The 21,242-nt window shown below is 36.9% G+C and overlaps 1 protein-coding gene across 4 annotated transcripts in view; it reads left to right on the top strand.

The window, feature by feature from the left end:
• The window catches only part of Asph (aspartate beta-hydroxylase), a 213,439-nt gene that overhangs the window by 98,224 nt on the left and 93,973 nt on the right, over window positions 1–21,242 (top strand). For all 4 annotated transcript variants that reach the window (XM_040293977.2, XM_040293978.2, XM_040293979.2 and 1 more), the window contains one exon: window positions 676–717. In XM_040293977.2, the coding sequence (XP_040149911.2) occupies window positions 676–717 (42 nt within the window). The remainder of the gene's footprint in view (window positions 1–675; window positions 718–21,242) is intronic.

The raw sequence follows: 21,242 nt of genomic DNA, 5'->3' as shown, positions 1-21,242 counted from the left end.
GGTATTCTTTGATTAGTCCTTATGGGTTTCTCAGCATTCGATAGCCCCATTTGTGAGAGAGACACTAAGTGTAATTAACTTGATCTGAGGCTGCCAGAGATGGCTCCTTGTGTTCATCTCAGGTTTCTCAGCAAGGAATCTCAAGGCACACACCCAGGGTTCAGCACGGGCACAGCCACATCACCACTGGATCGTCTAAAGTGCTTAGCATAGAGAGACTAATATTCCAGGTAGTGGGACATGCTGCATTCTTTTAAAGCACACTGTGTTATTATAAAAACAGTCTTATTGTTTTAGGAGTCAATGAACATATTTAAGAAGCTTTGCAGATGGCTTGTCTTCATCCAAGTTTGCTTTTATCCATAGAGATGCTTAGAATTGGTGGACATCACTCATGGTAACTCTCGAAGATGAGGAACCCTTAGCCTGGAATCTGATTCCTAGCTACGGTTCAGTGACTTCTATAAGTAATTCAAGCAAGCCCAGATCTTGATATTTTGTAATGTATTACAAGTGCAAAGAACTCAGGATTTAGGAAAATTGAATCATAGGCCCAGAAATATTTTGCTTAAATTATGTTTATTGAAATTCATTAAAATGGCCTTCATTAAAATATTCTCCTGTATTTTGAGGTGACTTGCAAAGTAATTACTTTGTTTTGTCTTTAATTTTCAGAAACAAATAGAAAAACAGATGATCAAGAACAAAAACAAAAAGGTGAGATTGTCAAACAGCCTTTAAAATATTCACAGAAATACCATTGGAGAATAACAACAATTTTATTTCATATCTCTAGTTAAAAGTATATGCTACTGGTTTCATTCTTTCAATGACTTTATCAATAAACATTTATTAATATTGTATGTAAACCTTAAGAGCTAAGGCTCAGAGAAAGATTGCCTGGGTTCCACTCCTAGTTTTGCTATTGGTATATGTGTCTTTGTAAGAATTACTTAAACTTTCTCCCTCGGTTTCCTCTTCCAGAAAGCTGTTTTTATGATTAAATGAAAGGAAAGCAATTAAATGAAAATAGGTACAAATTTCCTAAAGCAATGTCAGGCATAGGGAAAGCACTTAGAAAAATTAAATATTATTTATTTTTAATTTGTTCACAACTGTGCTAGGTATATGGGATCTAAAGATTACTAGAACATAATATCTTTTTTCAAGGAACTAAATTGTTGAAAAGAGACACACTAAAGTTACAGCCATGCTAAAAAAATTACCTCTGCCTTCCAAAAGTCTATTACAAAGGCATCCTAATAACGATTAATAACTCAATAATTTTAAGTTCAACTTTCACAGAGGTTTCTGAACTTACTCAGAATGAAAGAACTATATTTAACATTAAAAGAATTATATGGCTGGTCACAGAATAGTGGTTATGCTTTTAGCATGGGCTGAATAACAAAATCTTTTAGGATTATATATATTTATAATTTCAGGAATATCTTTACTTTAGAATGATGAAAGCAGCAGCTGTGTTTGAAATTGTAGAACATATGTACATGGTGAACTACTGTTGACCACTAGCGGTGATGTCCTAGCTCACAGGTTGAAGAGAAGGCGTCAAGTTTGTGCAGATTTTTCTGACTAGTTGTTTTTCAGTTTATTTCAAAGTAATACAAGGTTGTAGTTTACGTGTTAAGGTTTAAATACAAAACAGTAGTCCTTAGCCTACTGCTCCCTGTTGCTGAGTCTTGCTCACCAATTTTCTTTTAGCGCTTTCTAGCAATTCCCTGTGTATTTCTAAATATCCTAATAATTCTGCAGTCTTCTCTTCTGTATTGGAAATTGTTGATTGTTTCATAGATGACTCGGATATCTCCAACATAATACTCTCACATGCTCTCTCCTGCCTTTCTGCCCATTTTTCAATATATCCATGACCTAACTATAATCAATAGACAAATGCTGAGGAGAAAATCATAAAGCAGAAAGGAGTATATCAGCAACCCTTGTTGGAGTTAATCACTTCCTCAATTGCAAACACTCCCCTTTCTTGTCTTGTCAGACATTCTCCTAGTTTTCTTCTATTCTTTCTACTGACTTCTTCCTGGTCTCTTTGAATGGATGCTTCTTATCTCCCTGGCCTTTAAAACTGGAGGACCCTGGACTCAGTCCTCAGGTTGATTCTCTATCTATGTGCACTCCCTCATTATCTCATCCAATCCTTGGACTTAAATATTATGTATGCCAAAGAATATTCTATATTTAAATATTCTATATGCCACAGCCTAGGGCTCTTCCCCTGACTCCAAACTGTATGTCCAGCTGTCCAGCTGTTGTCTCCCTGATGATCTCAACTTCGGCCTAATAATGACTTCAAACTCTGATGTAAAACTGAACTCAGGATCTTCCTTCCTTAAAACATACTTCTCCTGTGACCCTTCTCTTTCAGGCCTCTCTGTCATCCATTAGCACATCCCAGCAGCCTTCTCTTCAGGGTACCTTGAGAATCCAACTCCTCCCTGCTACCTTTACCTGCTACCACCAGGTCCAAGCCATGACCCTCTTCTCCATGGGTTATTCTAGATGTCTCCTAACTGCTCTTCCAGCTTTCAGTCTTGTACCTCTGTCTTCTTTTTCAATACAGTAGCCACAATGATCCTTTTTAACCTGTCTCTTACTGCGTGGCCCAGATCCTTCGGGTATATTCTTATCTTCTTCATAGTGAAAACAGAGCCCTCTGCCATGGTACAGAAAGCCTCACACAATCTTTCTCTACTTTTCTTTCTGCTGTTTTCCCTCCAACCTCCAATCCTGTGACTCTCAATGCTTTGGACCCTCCACTGCACTTACACTGGTTTCCATGCCATGCATACACAGAACCAAGGCCTGTGCACTGACTGCCCTCTCCAGGCTGGATGTTCTTCCCCCAGATGTCCACATGGCTTGCTCCTGCAGTCTCTCCTCAGCTGTGAAATCCCCAACCCTGATCTTATTTAGATTGCAACCCCCTTGTGTTCCACATCCTTGCTTTATGTTCTCCATTGCACTTTTACCATGGGATAGAATAGGTAGTTTAATTCTTTGCTGTTGTCTGAATCCTCCATTGGAACAAAGACTCCAAGAAGAACATCTGTGTTGGTTTTGCTTACTGCTGCATCCCCTGGACCTAGTAGTTGCATACAGTAGGCACTCAGTAAATATGTATTCAATGAACTTCTATTGTTTTTCAATTAATAAGTATTAATATTAAAAGATATTCAAGGCTTTATTAAACCCAAAGTGTAAGAGTAAGAGCCAGAGCCCAGTTGAAACTAGAAGGATTACAAGATCTCCTGTGACTTCATATGGGCAAGCGCAAGGGACACATGGAATCATTGTACCTACACCGTTTGGAGCACAGAGCTAACAGGGAAAAGAAAATCATCATTTTAAAATTCTTTAACCTTTGATTTCTTCATCTAGGGATGAGGATAATGATTCGTATGCCTTGTAGGGGATGTGTCATAGCAGAATGATAAGAAGAAAACATTATTTGTAAATGATAAATGCTACTCTGCTACGATTAGAGTTGTTCAAATTCAACCACTATTATTACCCAAATACCTGGTCTTCAGATTGCTTTAGTTAATAATACTGAATTGATAGAGTTGGACATATAACAAAGCTGTACCAATTTTATAATTTAGCTAAGATGAGACTTTTTGAAACTCCGCATCTATTATAATTATAAAAGCAAAGGTATTTTTAGTCCCAAAAGTAAGAAACATAAAGGAGAGATTTTTTAAAAGTTGAATAAGTCTAGCTTTATGAAGCAATTGCTGATATGATCTACATAACTCAGTCTGCCTGTGACCATGGAACATTCCTCACATGGCCCCAAGGCCACTGATGTGGTAGACTGAGGCCACACTCCAGAATCAAGTTCACCAGAGTCTCTCTCCTCGGAAGCCCACATTCCAAAACAATCTTACAGTTATATTCAATTACATATGATCTAAAGAACTCAATTTCAGTGACTTAAAAGGAGTTTATTTTTTACTCACATTCATAACCTGGAACCACATCATGAGGGACTCAGTTCCTGTCTTGCCATTCTATCATCTTTCGTTTATAACCTCATGTTCCAAAAGGACTATTATTGTGCAAGCCATTATAGCTTCTATAACTGAGATAGGTTCAACCACCATATGGTAGGAACATGGCTACTTTTTGATGCTAAAAAGGTCACTAGGACAGCAGAATATATATTTTTAAAAAGTCTATCCACTCATAATTCAGAGAAAAAAAAATCATTGCTTTCTCCTTTTAAATTTCTGCCTGCCTACTGTATGCCAGGTTCTCTAGTCAGGAGGGATAGTTGGGACTAAGACAAGCATCCTTCTTTCAGGGAGCTCCCAGTAGGAAGGTCATCTGGGCACCTGGGACTGAAGCTGTGTTTACTGTTTTGAGGAAACACAGCTGGAGAGTATGCTGGAGGGAGCTTTCTCAAGGGAGGGTCTCTGAGTAGATTAGCAGTACCATCCAGACAACTGTGCAAAGACTAAGAGCACTGTGGTAGAGAAGAGTCTGCAAAAGTTTTTAGGAGAGAAAGAAGGTCCTAAGAAGCTGGGGTACCCTAAACAAGCCAAAGTTCATGGTGTGCAGTTAACAGACATTTTTCTTCATGTATGGGATGCCAGCCCAGGCATGCATCTGTGCCAACCAGAGCCCTTTCTCATTAACATATTAACTGGATAACTTCTAGGAGGCTCACCAAATGCACTCATAGAAAAACAGGAAGAGGAGAAGGGGGATCTTGGGCCAGGTTTTTTGCAGACACACAAGGACCCTCGCACTGCCTTGTGTACCCTGTGCACAGGTTGGGCCTTCAGAGTTCTGATCCTAAAGAGTATTTTCCAGAGGAGCTGGGAGCTGAAGTCTCTGATCCTGCAGGGGTTATAGTGCACAGCTCCGCCTGACCACTTTATCCTCCCATCCCTTAAAATTGTTCACTTAGGTCAGTACCAACCAAAAATGTTTGTAACTGAAATATTCTATGAAGAGTAAAATGCACAGGTATAGTCAGAACTTTTTTTTTTTTTTTTTTTTTAAATAGTGAATCAGTGCTACCACCTCTCCATTGAATATCCTGCTTGAGCAAATCATCACGTTTGGGAATCCCATATACTATTTTACTCAAATGGATTCATATGTTGCTCTTAACTAGAAGGAAGTAGAGGAAGGGAAATTTTCCATTTGGGGACTTGGTAGTAAAAAAATAAATAACATGCTTCAATAGCTACACTTCAGTTTCATAATAACACAAATTGAGATTTTTTTTAAAGGACAATTATAAATTTGTCTCAGGATGAAATGAATTATCAGGTTGAGTTATTTTCTACCTATATTGTGTCCCCTCAAGAATATTGATGAGGAACTACTAATGAGATTGGGAAGACATAGTTTTTACTTAGAATTAATAATTATATATGATTAATTTCTTTTAGGGAGTCAAATTTTGTCTACTTTGGTGCAGTCAAAAGATTGAAATAGGGCTTATTCCAAAACAGGTCCTCTTTGGGGGATGCCTGATTCTTAAGTTGAATCAAACGATTTACATCTTTTTTAAATACAATTGCTATATCAATTTTTCCCCACTGGATGTCATCTTTCCCCATATATTCCATATTCCACAGCTTCAAAATGTGAATGTGAACTACAAAGCAATGCAATGCAAAGATGGTTTATTAGATGTCAAATTCCAGCCTTTGTTTTTATTCATCCATTTTTCAATACATATTCAGGACTTATTCTGTGCCAGGTACTGTTTTAGGCCATGGGGCTGCCAGACTAATAAAACAAAGCCCCAGTTCTCAGGGAACAGGTTAAGTACCCCCAATCTAAAATCCTTGGGATCAGAAGTATTGTGGATTTGGTATTTCTTAATATTTTGGAATATTTGCATAGACATACTTAGGGATGGGACTCAAATCTAAACTTAAAGTTCATGTATGTTTCATACACACCTTTCACTCATATAGTACGAAGGAATTTTATACAGGATTGTTAATATTTTTTTGTGTTTGAAACCAAAATTTTCATGATGTGGAATTTTCCACTTGTGGAAAGAGTTATGGATTTTGGAACATTTTGGGTTTTGGATTGTTAGATTAGGAATGCTCAGTCTGTACTTACATTTTAGTGTGATTAGGGATGTGGAGATGCAGTTTAAAACAAATAGATTCTAACAGGCAATGATAGGTGTGAAAAGGAATACAAAACAAGAAAAGAACAGAGAATGAAAGTGGGCAGTTTTGCTGTATGTGTGGCCCTTTGGTGATATTTAATTAGAGATTTGAAGAGTCCAGGGAGTGAGCTCTCTTTTCCCACATGGGAGAAAATAGTCCAGAGGTTGAAGAGGATGTTCATAGTCCCTGAGAATGTGTGCTTAGCATGTTTGAGAATGTGTGCCTAGCATGTTTGAGGGTTAGCAAGCAGCTGATTTCTGGTGAACAATGTGTGAGGGAGGAGGTAGGAATGGCTGATTTCCAAGAGGTTAAGGGTCCACATCACAAAGGACTTTGGGGGCCATAATGAGGAATGTTATATTATCTCCAGTATGATGGGAAGCCACTGGGAGATTCTGAGCAGATTAATAGGATCTGCTTTATGTTTTAAAAGGCTTGTTCTGGCTATAATGATGCAAGATTCGAAGCTGGGATCTCACTAGGAGACTATTGCAATAGTCTAGAGGAGGATTGATGTTGATTAGGATTAGGATGTAGGGTAGAGGTGGTGAGTGGAGTGTGTGTGTGTGTGTGTGTGTGTGTGTGTGTGTGTGTGTGTGTGTGTGTTTGGATAAAATGCATTTGTATATGAACTTTTTCTGTAATTTTCATTTTGATTTGGGGTACTATTCAGTATCCCATTATAGTGTTCATTACAACTAAGGATACACTTACGCAATACCTATGGTTATTGTCTTTTGAAAGGAATGTAAAACTTTCAATGCCCCAACAGAACACCAGGTGGTGCTAGAAAACAAGTTACATTGACAGGAGCAGAATCACATTTACAATGCAACTGCTACATCATTTCACAGAAATGAAAAGTTTTGTGGCAATTGTGTACAATGAATCAAAATGCATTCTTCTGTTATATATACCCAATTAAAATAAATAAATTAATTAATTTGAAAAAAAGAAGAGGCTGAGCTAGCTATAATATAGCCAGTCAGCATGGTACAACTAGGACCTTATATGGATAGATCTTAAGTTTTCTGTATCATAAGAAAACTAAAGATAGGACCAACATGAGTAATAATGAAATCTCATTCTGAAGTTTTTCTATTTTTTGAAAAATTATATCTCCTGACAAATTTTTCCTGTGATTCTTAAAACTGTGCATGACCCATTTGAACAAAGCTATTCTCCATTACCCTTAAACTCCTTACACAGCACAGAGCATCTCAGGATATAGTTCCAGCTGTGCCTTTCCCCTGTTCAAAATGCTCTTCCTTCTCTCTCTCCTTCCCTTTTATTTAGAGAATTCCTAATCCTTAGAACCAAGCTTAGAAGTTACCTCTTCCAGGAAGCCTTCCATCTTCTACCCAACCTGGAGATACACTTCTCCTTTGTGTCCCTAGTATACACTGTTCTTCAAATTTTTAGCATGAATTTTGAGGTTTCCCCTTAATTTCTAGGCAATAAGCTTCTTAAGGATCAAAAACACAACTGACTGTCTCCTTTTGTATTAAACACAGTGGTCAGAATTCTCCAGAGAAATGAATCCAGTAGGATGTGTGGGGGTATTTGCAGAGAGCTACATATAGATGTCAAAGTCATCGATATAAATAGATAGAAATATCATGCACAGTACTCTGTTATACTCAAAACCTACCCATTTAGATGTTCATCTCACCAAAATATGTAGCAACATCTAGACATGTTTGACCAAATATCTGCATACTCTGACCTAGTTGAGGTGACACATAGAATTAATCATGACACCTGTCTAGGGCCACTTTAACATAGATGAGTAAAATCGTGAATAATTCTTTTCCCTTTAGTTGCTTCTTCATGGAGTGGCAGTAAGATACTAAATGGTGGGCAGAAAGAGTTTACAAACAGAAAAATCAAAGTATAATTGAACTTTTAGTGTCCAGATCGTACTTACTACATTTTTGGATATTTTCCTGTGGAATCTCATTTAATCTATACCCTTAAATCTTGTGTTAGCATTTTCCAGCCACTATTTCTTAAAGTGTTGTTTTCTTTTTTCTACTTGCTTATTTCCGGGGCTCCAGCTACATGGATATTGAACTGCTTGATAATGTCCCACTGGTCTCCAAATCTTGGTTTTTTTATTTTAATTTTTTTTCAAATTTTTGTTGTCATTCTTTTCTTTTCCCCGGCTGGACTACATAATTTTATTGTTGTATCTTCAAGGCCACCAGTTCTTCTAATTTCAAGTCTGCCACAGGGCCTATCTAATAATGTTTTTATTTTAGCTACTATTCTTGATGGCTCTAGATTTCCAGTTACTTCTTTTTTTTTTTTTTTAAGTTTCTTTTTCACTATTGAGATTTCCTATCTGATCACTCATGAACACCATGTTTTTCTTTAATTCTTTGTATTTATTTATATAATCACTGATTGGAAAAAGTTGACATCAGTACCAATATCTGGGAGTGCTGTGAGACAGTTTCTATTGACTTCTACTTTTTCTGATTGTGAGTCAGGAGATTCCCATTTCTTTGCACGCCTCGTTATTTTTGTTTGAAACCTGGATTTGCTAAAAACTAGATGTGTGTGTGTGTAATATGCAACTCTAGAATTTGTTTTGTTCCAAGGATTATTGGTCATAGTAAGCAATTCACATGTCTGAACTCAAACTGAAAAACCTGTCTCCTCTGAAGTAGAAAGCGGGTCTTATCTCTGTCAGGTTTTTGGTTTCTAATTATTATTTTTACAGTTTAACTTACTTGGAAGGAGGATAGGAGTGAAAGTCCATTGTCTGTAGAGTTTACTGGTCTGACAAAGATTGGGGCAGAATTCATACTCAGCCCTTGCTCATGGTATTTCTCCTTGCTTCTAATATTCAACATCTAAATTTCTGCAGCCCCTGTTCTTCCTTCTTAAACCCCAAGGCAGTAGGACTTTTATGTTTTGCTGCCAAGACTGTATGTGTACCAGGAAATTTGCTCACATGGGAGACATAACAAAACTGTAAATTTCACCAGAAGTAGTTCTGTCTGGAGTGGATTCTCATAGTAGCCAGTCTCCAAGAAGGTCCCCAGTAATTCTTTCCTTTTGGTATTTGTGCCTCTGGGCAATCCTCTCTCCATTGAATATGGCTGACCTGGGTGACCAGTATTATAGAGATGGCAGAGTGTGGCTTCCTAGGATAGATGAGAAAAGATGTTGCAGCCTTCATCTTGCTATTCTTTGAATCATGGGCTCTGAGGTAAACCAGCCATCAAGTCATCTATGAGCAGCCAGGTTCATGTAGCAAGAAACTTGTATAAGATAATGAATGTTTAAGGGTTGCTGCCAGTTGCTAAGTTTGGTGATGATTCATTTCGCAGTCTCATATAGCTAATCCATCACCTCAAGTCTCTACCTGCTTTTATTCCAGGCTCCCTGGGGGCTGCCCATGGAAGTGAAAAGTCACCACTCAGTCAGGGATTTGGGCAGAATTTACTCTCAGATTATGTATCTTAGCTCTTCTGTGTCTCTCTTGCTTTTAACATTTCTCTTTTAAGTTTCAACCTATCCTCCTGCTCAGAATTCTGTCATCTGCTCTTTTCAGTAGGCAGGACCACAGTTTTCCACTGACTTTAGGCAGTGGGGGAGCACCCCCATGCAACTAAAGCCACAGCCTCACTATTCTTACCTCAAGCAGAAACAGTCTTTCAAGGATAAGCACTTCAAGTGTCTGCCTGTCTTCAGTAATGCATCTTCATGTAGCTGTTTTAGAGTCTTAGTGATATTTCATTGATTTAATGAAATGCTACTACAAATACTCTCTGAACTAGAAAAGCTTAGCATCTCAAATTTATAAGCCCTTCTGGAATCCCTGACTCTGAGCTGCATATTTATAATTTTTGCTCATTTTTTTCTGGAACTATTGAACTGTGTGTTTTTTTTTTTCCTTCTTGTTGATTTTAGGATTTTCATTGTATTATTGATACTTAGTCCCTCATTTTGGGGTTTTTTTTTGGGGGGGGTATAGAAGGGATTGAACTCAGGGGCACTCAGCCACTGAGCTACATATCTAGTCCTATTTTGCATTTTATTATTTAAAGACAGGGTCTCAATGAATTCCTTAGCACCCTACTATTGCTGAAGCTGGCTTTTAACTCACAATCCTCCTGCCTCAGCCTCCCGAGTCTCTGGGATTACAGACATGCACCAGTGCCCGGCCTTTCATTGGTTTTTGATATTGGGAACATATCATCTCAGTGATTTATTTATTACCTCCTCGTGTATAATGTCTTATAGATTCATAATGGTTGGAATAAGTAAGTGCATGAATGAATATGTGTTGGAACCAGGTCCAACCATATCTCCTGGTTATCTTATATTTTTCTATTTTGAAGTCACAAAATATGTACAAAATATGCATTGAACAGACTTGATTCAGATGGCTTGGGAGCTTGGGAAGGGCCAAGTGTGATCCTTCCCTCAATGAATTTACTCATTCATCTCATTGAGACAAGGACTGTAGTACCTGGCTCTGCAGACACCTGTCATGAAGTTGCAACCATTCAGTCTTTGTATTTCTTTTCCATTGATGCATGTGGGCTCCATGAAGTCATCACAGCCTAGAATATAATTACTGCTTGGTGATTATAATCAGAATTTTGTCTTTTAGCTGCCCATTGGACAGACTTCAACTCCTTGTCTTAGCGGTCCTAAAACACTAGGTGTTCCTCATTATTGGTACTAACAACCCACCTACATGTTGTGGTACCAGCTGGCGGTTCAGTTCAGGCCACGCCATGATGCCTTAGTAATTTCCCCCTATTGTAGAAGAGCAATGTAGCAATAGCACATTTAAACTAACTCAGGGAAAAGCTTTGAAAAGCCAGTCTCCCTCCCACCCTTGCAGCTGTGAAAAGAGGTTATGAGATAACTGCTGTTGAAGATTTATTATAGTCATTACATTCAACGGCTACAGTAGTTTTAGTGGTTCCTAAAATATACCAGCAGTTATTGTCTGATTACTTCTACAGATAAGTTAATTATAGGAGATTTCTGACTCTTATACAAGTCTGATTTAGAGAGAAGTTTAATTACAGCAATTTCAGTGATTCTAAATAAGCTCAGCATATATTACCAGTCTCAGCAAGTATAGTAGAGGTTTTTAGCTGTGTTGAAATACACATTTGCTTTGTTTTTATTTTTCGTTTCATGATTTTCACCGTACTGTAGGACATGTGATAGATAATTCAGGACACCTGTTTCCGCCAGAGTGAATCTTCAGTCAAACACACCACAGGACAATAATAGCAAATTCTTCGTTATCATTAAAATCCCATTCTAATGCTTCCCATTGAGCACTCCGCATTTTACAAAGCTAATTTGTGTAATGATTGTGACAGTGTGAGCAGGAAAACAAACTAGTTTTCTTAAAGGAAAAAAAAAATCAGATATGAGTGTATTTTTTATTAAATTTTTGTTGTCATTCTTTTTTTTTTTCCCCGGCTCGACTACATAATTTTATTGTTGTTAGGATCTTAATTTTTTTTTAATTTTGATAGGAAGTCAGGCAGCATCTTTAAATCAGGATAATCCTTATTTGTGTTTATTCATACCCTGGCAATATGTGAATAAAGATTAATATATTAGAAGCATCTGCCCAAACTTATTTAAAAATAAACTTGTAAAAAAATGTGTCATAAGAAGACAGAGCTAGGGCTGGGGTTGTAGCTCAGTGGTAGAGCACTTTACCTTCATGCATGAGGCACTGGGTTCGATCCTCAGCACTGTATAAAAATAAATGAATGAAAGATATTGTGTCTATCTACAACTAAAAAATATACATTAAAAAAAGAAGACAGTGCTATGGGTGTTGAATATATTTATTTAAACAGTACCCTAAATTGGAAGGGTATTAATTTGAGGAATACACTACTGAAAATTACTTTCATTTGAGGTCTATAGAGCTCTTCCCCCAGAATTTTTTCACCCTTGTGGTATAATGGTAGATTTTACTGGCATTTGCAACAGTAATTCTATCATCTGCTTATATGTTTTCACTTAAAAATGAGGTATGTTTTGACAATGGAAAGTACAGTGCAGTTTCACTTTCTATGGTTTTAGTTACTTGTGGTCATCTCCGGTCTCCAATAGAGAAATACCTATGGGAAGGTCAACAGTAGCCTAGCGCCATGTCATAGCGCCTGCAAGAGTCTCTTCATGAAGACATTGTATCATCTCCTGTCATCACAAGAAGGGAGAATGGGATACTGTTAAGAAAAAGAGAATCTATATGCACACAACATTGATTACAGTATGTTGTTATACTTGTAAGGTTTTATTATTGGTTATTGTTCATCTCTAACTTTGCTTAATTTTAAAATTAATCTTATCATAGGCGTGTATGTATAGGAAAGAATATAGCATATATGAGGTTCTATCTGTGGTATCAGGCATCGCCTGGGGGTCTTGGAATATATTCTCCTCAGTTAAGGGGGACGATTTTATTGGTAATAGTGAAAATAAATCAAGTCTTCAGTTTCAGTTTGGGCGATTTTACTATATTCTGCCTGCATGGGGAGCCAGTCTACTACCTTTCCTTAGCACTGTGGAATTTTAGTCACTTTTCCTTTTTGCTAGAATACTCTTTCTTCTTCTCCTTTGTCTATTTAGATCCTTCAGTCCACTTTTCTGTGGTCTACAGTCTGTCTCACCTGTGGGCTTTCAACTTGATCTGGTTCATTGCTAAACCATGCAAGCATAAATCAAGACTAAGAGAATAAGTGTAACAAATTCTCCATTGCCACCTGCACATGTTTACACTTCGGTATTAAAGAACATTGTTTTTATCAATGATGTTTTCAGAGGTCCAGCTTTTCCTTATATCAGTAGTAAGGATTGCACAGATACCAGCAGATTTGGGGAGAAAAGTGACTCTTTGCTGATTCTGCAAACATGTGCTTGGCAAGGACAGTAACTGCCTTTGGCCTTTGGCTACGAGAGACCCAATTCCACTTCCACTTCTGAGCTGCAAGTCGCCCCAAGTTGCCACCTCTCCCATGCACCCATGCTGCACCTATCCGCCTTGCTGCCTCCCAACCAGGGGTAGAAATTCATCTTTGGGTTTCTTGCTGATTAACTATTTGAGTCACTAATTTAATGTCCATCTGTGGTTTCAGGCATCGCCTGGGGGTCTTGGAATATATTCTCCCCAGTTAAGGGGGGCAATTTTATTGGTAATAGTGAAAACAAATCAAGTTTTCAGTTTCAGTTTGGGCGATTTTACTACATTCCACCTGCATGGGGAGCCAGTCTACTAGTTGTGACAAAGAGATGAACAATAACCAATAATAAAACCTTACAAGTATAACAACATACTATAACTACTATTGTGTAGGTTACACAATATCTGAAGACCCAGAACAAAGCCCTTGATGAAGAAATATTCCTATATGGGATAAAAATGTTTTGGGGAAAACACAATCCTAAAATAAAAAGCATGTGCCTTCTATTTTACTGCTTTAACTTTTGCCTTCTCCTCAAAGGGACTGGATGCAAGGCTGCACTCAGAAGGTGCTCAGCATTTACTGAGTCACGCGTATCAACCCATTCTTGGGTTGCCATGGAGAAATTTTTTTTTCTTTTGTAAAACAATGAGAAAACATCACTGAAGTGGTTAAAGGCATCTGTTTTGTGGCACCTCTCCCAACATATTCACTATTAAATACTTTAGCCACTTAAGGCAAACATATGGCAACTTATACTGTAAATTCTAAATTCACTTCAAATCATATATACAGTTGTCCAGTTGATTATGGTAGAATCAGAGAACACTGTGATTTTTGCCCTTTGAGTTAATTTTTTTTAAGAAGCCAGAATGTGTGGATGAAGGGAATAAGACTAGGGATTATATACATATACATATATATATATATATATATATATATATATATATATACCTCTTTATATATACCTCTTTATATATACATATGTATCTACACACACACACATATCCTACTATATTTATTATACATATATATATATATATACACACACATATATCCTACTACATTTATTATATATATACACATATATATATACAAACATATTTATATATGTGTGTGTGTATATACATATATATGTGTGTTTGTGTGCGTGTGTGTGTGTGTATCTCCTTACACATTTTTTTACAGGGGTTTACTTGTTCTGGGTGAAAGGATAAGCTCTCTCCCCATGTCTTTGAACTTTGGCCAACCTTTGTGTATTGACCCTTCTTAAAGAATGGAATTGGGTACTGAATAAAGGAGATAAGAGCTTCTAGCTCAGGGGGGTGATGCATTAATTTAACAAAAACTTGGGCTTCTTTTTTGTGCCTATCTCTGTGGGGTACTCTAAAAACAAACCAAATAACTACATATAAGGAGGCAGAGGTTATGAACAGACTGCCTTGGGAACATCAAACAGGGAAGAGTCCACTGCTAGGGAGGCGGTGTGGTCAGAAAGCTGCTAAAGTCCTCCTGGACGGATGACATTTGATGGTATTAAGGTAGTAAGCCAGGATGCTGTCCATGGAGTGGCTCTGTGAGTTCAGATACAGAATGACTTTTAGTGAAAGGGATGATGATAGATTGATATAGAAAAAAGCCCCTAGGTGTTTCTGCACATAGCAGCCCCACCCTTATTCAAAAGGGCAGCATTTCTAGGATATTTTGGACAATGCTCATTATAAAGCAGGTCACATTAGTTGGAATCCTGTCTTGAAACTTGATACCATGACTTTTTGGGGGAAATTATCATAATTTACTTTTTTTAAAGAGAGAGAATTTTTTAATATTAATTTTTTAGTTTTCGGTGGACACAACATCTTTATTTTATTTTTTATGTGGTGCTGAGGATCGAACCCAGTGCCCCTAGCATGCCAGGTGAATACACTACCATTTGAGCCATATCCCCAGCCCATAATTTACTTTTTTTAAAAGTACCTTGAAAAGTACCTTAATGGTGGCTTCTGTTTTTTTCCCATTTCTGTTTCACTTTGTGGGAAGTTAATTAGTGTCTACTTCTAGGACTCTCTATATTATTTATCTGGAATCTTCAGGCTAATTAGCTACCATGATTATAATATTAACTTGGTTCAAGTTGTGAGAAGTACACTTAAAAGTAAATTTGAAATAAAGGTGCATAAAATCTCTTTATACAGCATGATGCCTTTAATTGATACTCTCTTTACATAAAAGCCAAGGTTTGATAAAGTTGTGTTTCAGGTAATAACCTTGATTTTTATGCTTCATGAAATTTGGCTCCTCTCCCCCAAGGATCACCAACTTCTTTGTGCATTTATACCATCACATTGGTGATGTTATTACTAATGTCATTTAGCTAGTCACAGGGTGGAAGCAGCATTAATTGCAAATTATAGCTTCAACATAAAACCAATGAACTTGGGTGAGCTTTTAATTTTGCTGCCTTGTCACTTTGATTCATACTGCATCTTGCTTTTTAACTGCTGCCACGAACCTCGTGTGCATTTCTCTGCAGTATATTTTTTCATGGCACTTTCAGACAGTCACTAGAGTCAAGCAGTACAGGACCCAGCAGGGTATGTATTGTTGTGCCATTAATTGCCTACCTCTGTGCCTTGTGTGGAAGAAGGCCAGAGGCAGATTGTCTTTTACCCCCTGAGAAGTATGATAATAGCTTGACAATGCACTTCCTGAAGAATTTCTCTGTGATTATAAAACACATGTGAAGAGACTTGTTTGAAAGGAAGAGAAAAATGAGGAGTATCTTTAAATTGCCTTTTGGATTAATACTGTCAAACACTTGGTGCATGGGCACTAGTGTGATGGAAATACTCATGTGATATTCCACTCTTGTTCAGGTATCAAGATCAAGTTTTAAGTCTTATCTGTTTTGTTTTTAGATTCAAGCATGTGGCCAAATGTGACATTTGGAGATTGGTGCCCTTATTTACATTTCAGTGAATTTAGAGTTATAAAACTGCCTTTCACTCTATGTCAGCCTTTAAAGTAGCCATTATTATTATTATTACTATTATTATTATATTTTTTTATCCATGAACATTTTCCTCCAAAGCATTTAAATTACTCTTGTTAGTGTTACTCAACACTAGAAAATTGTTGGAGTGTAATAGAAAGTGTCCTTGACCAGAGTTTTCGTCTCAGTTCTACCAATCCTTAATTGCACTTTGATCTTGGACACATCTCTGGGCCTCACAGAGTTTTTCTTTCTCCTTGTATAAAATGGGAGCTAATTCTTCTTGCACTCCTACAGTTTTTCTGCACATTGCATGACCATACTGGTTTGTCACTGGGGTCATGGTATATAGATATGATCAACCAGCATTGTTACTTCTTCTCCAATGATTGTCTTATATGAAATGCCATCTTATCCCCAAATCCATATGCAGGAAGAGAATAGTACTGTTCATTTGTGTATGCTCCTCTTCTAAGAGCCTCTTGATGAATGTGATCAGCATTATCCACATGACATCCCAGTGTTCATAATGTCTTAATTGCAAGAGAAGATGCTGTATCCCCAGGGATGTTTCTCTAGGAAGTGTTTACGTGTGGAAAGTGAACATCCACAAGCTGAAAGAGGTGTGAGGATATTGGGGAGTTGTTTGAGGTATGCTTTTCATGGCATCTCATTAAAGAGTAAGTTTAAGTTTTCTTTCTACCTTGGGTGTTAAATCTTTATTAACACTGGAATTTGAAAACAGCTAGCAAAAAAAAAAAAAAAGGAAAATGCTTAAGGGATTTATTGTAAGACTCAATAGTGCCATTATTTTCCGTGTGTGCTTTAAATTGCTGGAGTAAAATAATGTATTCAGCAAGGAAGCAAGTTCCTGCTTCCTCCCATGAGTCTCCTTGATTGTGCAATTGGTATCTCATTCTTTAATTAAACTCGTCCAAAGATAGGATCAGCTAAAGTGTTTACTGTATAAATAGTTTTCATTCCCAGTGTGCAAGCTTAAAACCATGGTAAAAAAGAGTTTGCCATCTGTTAAAAACCAAAACATGTGGTGTGCTGTTGCATAAAAATAAACCACACATTATTCATAAAAAGGATCACAACACATATCATATCCTTGGGACTGACAATAATGTGTGATGTTTTGGAATGTCACCACCTTCTCTCCTAGTGACAGTATGTTCTGTAATGCATTATGTTAAACAACATGATCATCTATAAACATCATAAAACTAAAGCCTGTATTTTTGTCCAAGTGAAATAGCTTTATTTCAGTGTGAAAATTTTACTGATAAGAAATGGCAATTTTTCATTTTTTCTTTAATATGTTCAATTGTAATTATTCCTAAGAGTTTTATTTTCAAATCTTTCTTCTTTTCTAAAATTTAACCACCTAGTTAAGCCAGGAATTTCACTATTCCTCTCTCCCCGTACTGTCGTTCTCTAGACCTTGTCCTCTGCTTGTGTATTAGAACCACAGTCTCTTCCACTTCTAGTTTTTGTCCTTTTGCTAATGTGAACCTACTCTGAGTGAAGCTTCCTGGAACAGGTTGTTAATGGTCATTCATTGAAGCCAGTAATGATACCACATTTTCTGCAGAGCAGTCTAACTTCCTCAGCTTATTCTTCAAGAAACCCCCAAATCTGTTTTCAAGCCACTTATGTCATGTAGCCTTGATTCTCACTGTCCTTGTCCTGGCACCCTGGGACTCCACCAAAATTATCACAAATTGCTAAACTTACTTCCTTTTTCTTTCTACCTCTACTTTCATCCCTTCATAGTATTTTTCCCTGCCTTGCATCTGAAATTATATATATGCTTTTAGGCTCAGATTAAACATCAGATTCTTCCTAAATTCTTACCCTTTTGTTCCTAGTTAAAAGTTAACATTCATCTTTTTGTGTTCCCAAAGCACTTTGTAATTTTTATTTTGCCTGATAATTTTCATCCTTTTATTTCAGTCTTAACTTGCTCCCCCACATCACCACTTTCTAGCATCTGGAGTACTTGAGGATGGGAATTATATTCAGTTCATCTTTTTGTCCCCTATACTAACTAAGTGACACTCAACAAATATTTGAGGCACTCAATAAATATGTGCCAAATGGTCACTCATTATGGTCACTCATTAAAGCCAACAGTGATACCACATTGTCTGGAAAGTCAAGCATTGTGTACTGGCTTTAATGAGGTCATAATGTCATTAATTTTGCTGTAGAGAATCCATAATTACAAAATTAATGCAGAGAAGAAATTTAAATTACCAGGTAAGGAAATATTATCATATTCTGCATTGGATTTTTTATATATAACAGTAGTTATGGATAATCTAAAATGTTTTTGGTACTCTGCTGCTCAGTGATTCTTTGTGGATGATTAATTTCTCACAGAATTATGTGGGAAGTTCTGACTTATTTGTTTCAGGCAAAACCAATTGCAATCTTTGAACCTCGTTTAGATACCACTTCAGATTAACAAACCCAAAATCTAAGTTCTTAACCACAGAAAAATAAATTGTGACTATCCAGTGAAAGTATTCACCTTTGATTTTAGAGTTGTTCTTAATTTTGTTTTTAGTGATGAGAATAGTGATGGTGGTTGCATTTTTATGTTTATTATAATAGTTTTTTGAGATATAGTTAAACATACATAAGTGTTACCTAAGGAATACAATTTGATTAGTCTTGACATGTATGAAATCATGAAATTCTCATCACAATCAAGAAAACAAGCATCTTCAATGATACCAAAGTTTTCCTCCCACACCCCCCAATAAGCTGTCCTACACTTCATCCCATAGGTACCTACACAAACCTAGGCAGCCACTGCTCCTCCTCAAGTCCATAAACACTGCCTTATTCTTCCCAGATGTTTGTGTAAGTGGAATTACACTGTATGCACCCCCCCTCTTATTTTTGTTTTTTTGGCCTGGCTTCTTTCAATCAGCAATTATTTTGAGATTTAATCATGTTATAGTACATAGTAGTAGTTTCCTTTTATTGACAGGTAGCATCCATTCTATTGATATAATACACTTTATTTATACTTTTGTTTATTTATGGATATAAGGGTTGTTTCCATTTTTTTTTTTTGGCATTTACAAAGAAATCGGTTATGAACATTCATGTGTAAGTCATTGTGTACAAACATGTTTCATTTTCCTGGGAATATGTGGGTATAAAATGGCTGGATAATATGTTTGAGTATTGTATGAGACAGATTGATTTGGGATCATGGTTTCAGTCTACGGTTGGCTGCCTCCATTGCTCTGGGCCTTTGGTGAAACAGAACATCATAGTGGCTGCATTGGAGAAAAGCTTCTCAGCTTGTGGCAATCAGGAAACCGAAAAAGAGAGAAAGAGGCTGAAGAAAAGATAAACACTTCTAAGGCATGTCTCCAGTGACCTCTCTTTCCTCCAAGCAGGACCCATCTCCTAGTCATACATTCATCTTTTAGTGAATTAATCCAGTGAGGAGGTCAGGGTCCTCGTGATCCAATCATTTCACAAAAGTGCCACCTCTGGACACAGGCAGGACACATAGACTTTCCACATCCAAACCGTAATGTGTGTTGAACTTCTTAAGAAATTTTCAAAAGTTTTTCCAAAGTGGATGTATCGTTAAATTTTATATTTTAGCTAGCAACATATAGGTATTCCAGTCCTCCTAATCCTTACCAACAATTGGTATGGTCAATATTTTTAATTTTAGTCATTCTAATGGGTATGAAATGGTATTTCATTTTGATTTTAATTTGCATTACTTTAATAACCAGTGAATTTAAGCATCTTTTTGTGAATTTGTTTCTTATTCTGTCTCTCCTTTGGTGAAGTGTGTGTTCAAATCTTGCCCACTTTTTTCATGAGTTGCCTTTTTATTCTTGAGTTTGGAGAATTCTTTTTACCTGATTTTTGAAGACATTAATCTGATACTGCAAATATTTTCTCCAAGTCTCTAAATTATCTTTTCATTTTCTGTATGGTGGCTTTGGAAGACCTGTTTCATTATGAGAAAGTCTAAAGTCTTATATAGATCGTGTTCTTAGAATCATATCAAAGAGATACTTGCCTAAACTAAGGTCAGAAAGATTTTTTTTTCTCTTGATTTTTTCTAGAAGTCTTATAATTTTGGGTTCTACATTTAGGTCTATGTTTTAATTTAAGTCAGTTGTTTTTTTATTTTTATTTTTTGTTTTTTTTTTATAGCAAAGGTATGAAAAACCATTTATTTGAAATATATATATATATATGTATATATATAATATATATATATTATATATATACATATAAAATGCCATTATAATGCCATTGTCCCAGCAGCATTTACTGAACAGGCTATTCTTTTACCACTGAATTGCCTTTGAACATTGGTTGAAAATTAGTTGCCCGAGTATGTATGAGTATACTTTTGTTATAGCTTTTTCATTGCTGTGACTAAAGTACCTCCCCACACCAGCACAATTATAGAGGAGGCAGAATTTATTTGAGGGCTCATGGTTTCTGGGGTCTTCGTCCATTCCTCAGGGCTTGGGGTGAGGCTGAACATCATGGTAGGAGAGGGTGGCCGAGGAATGCTGCTCACATCACGGTGACCACGAGGCAGAGAGAATGAGACCTCACTCACCAGAAGCAAATATATACCCAAAGCCATGCCCCAATTCCCACCTCCTCCAGCCACACCCTACCACTTCAGTTACCACTCAGTTAAACCCTATCAGGGGATTAAATCACTGATTAGATTAAGACTCTCACAACCCAATCATTTCTCCTCTGAACCTTCTTTCATTGTTTCACATGCAAGCTTCTCAGAGACACCTTACATCCAAACCATAACAACTTCTAAACTCTTCTTTTTAGTCCTGTTGACCCATTTTTCTATCTCCACACAAATACCACTGTGCTTTGTAAGACATCTTGAAATCAGGGAATGTTAGTTTTGCCATTTTATTGTTTTTCATGGTTGTTTGGGCTTTGTTAGAGGCCCCTTACATTCCATATGAATTTAAGAATCAGTTTGTCAATTTTTACAGATACAAAAAGTCTGCTGTCACTTTGACTGTAATTGAACAAGGAAAATTTATGTATTTGGTAAGAATCGACCACCTTTACTGTGCC

This window comes from Ictidomys tridecemlineatus, chromosome 7, assembly GCF_052094955.1.
Source record: "Ictidomys tridecemlineatus isolate mIctTri1 chromosome 7, mIctTri1.hap1, whole genome shotgun sequence".
Lineage (NCBI taxonomy): Eukaryota > Metazoa > Chordata > Mammalia > Rodentia > Sciuridae > Ictidomys > Ictidomys tridecemlineatus.
Note: the sequence above shows the minus strand (reverse complement) of the source record. Positions and strands in the feature narration are given on the sequence as shown.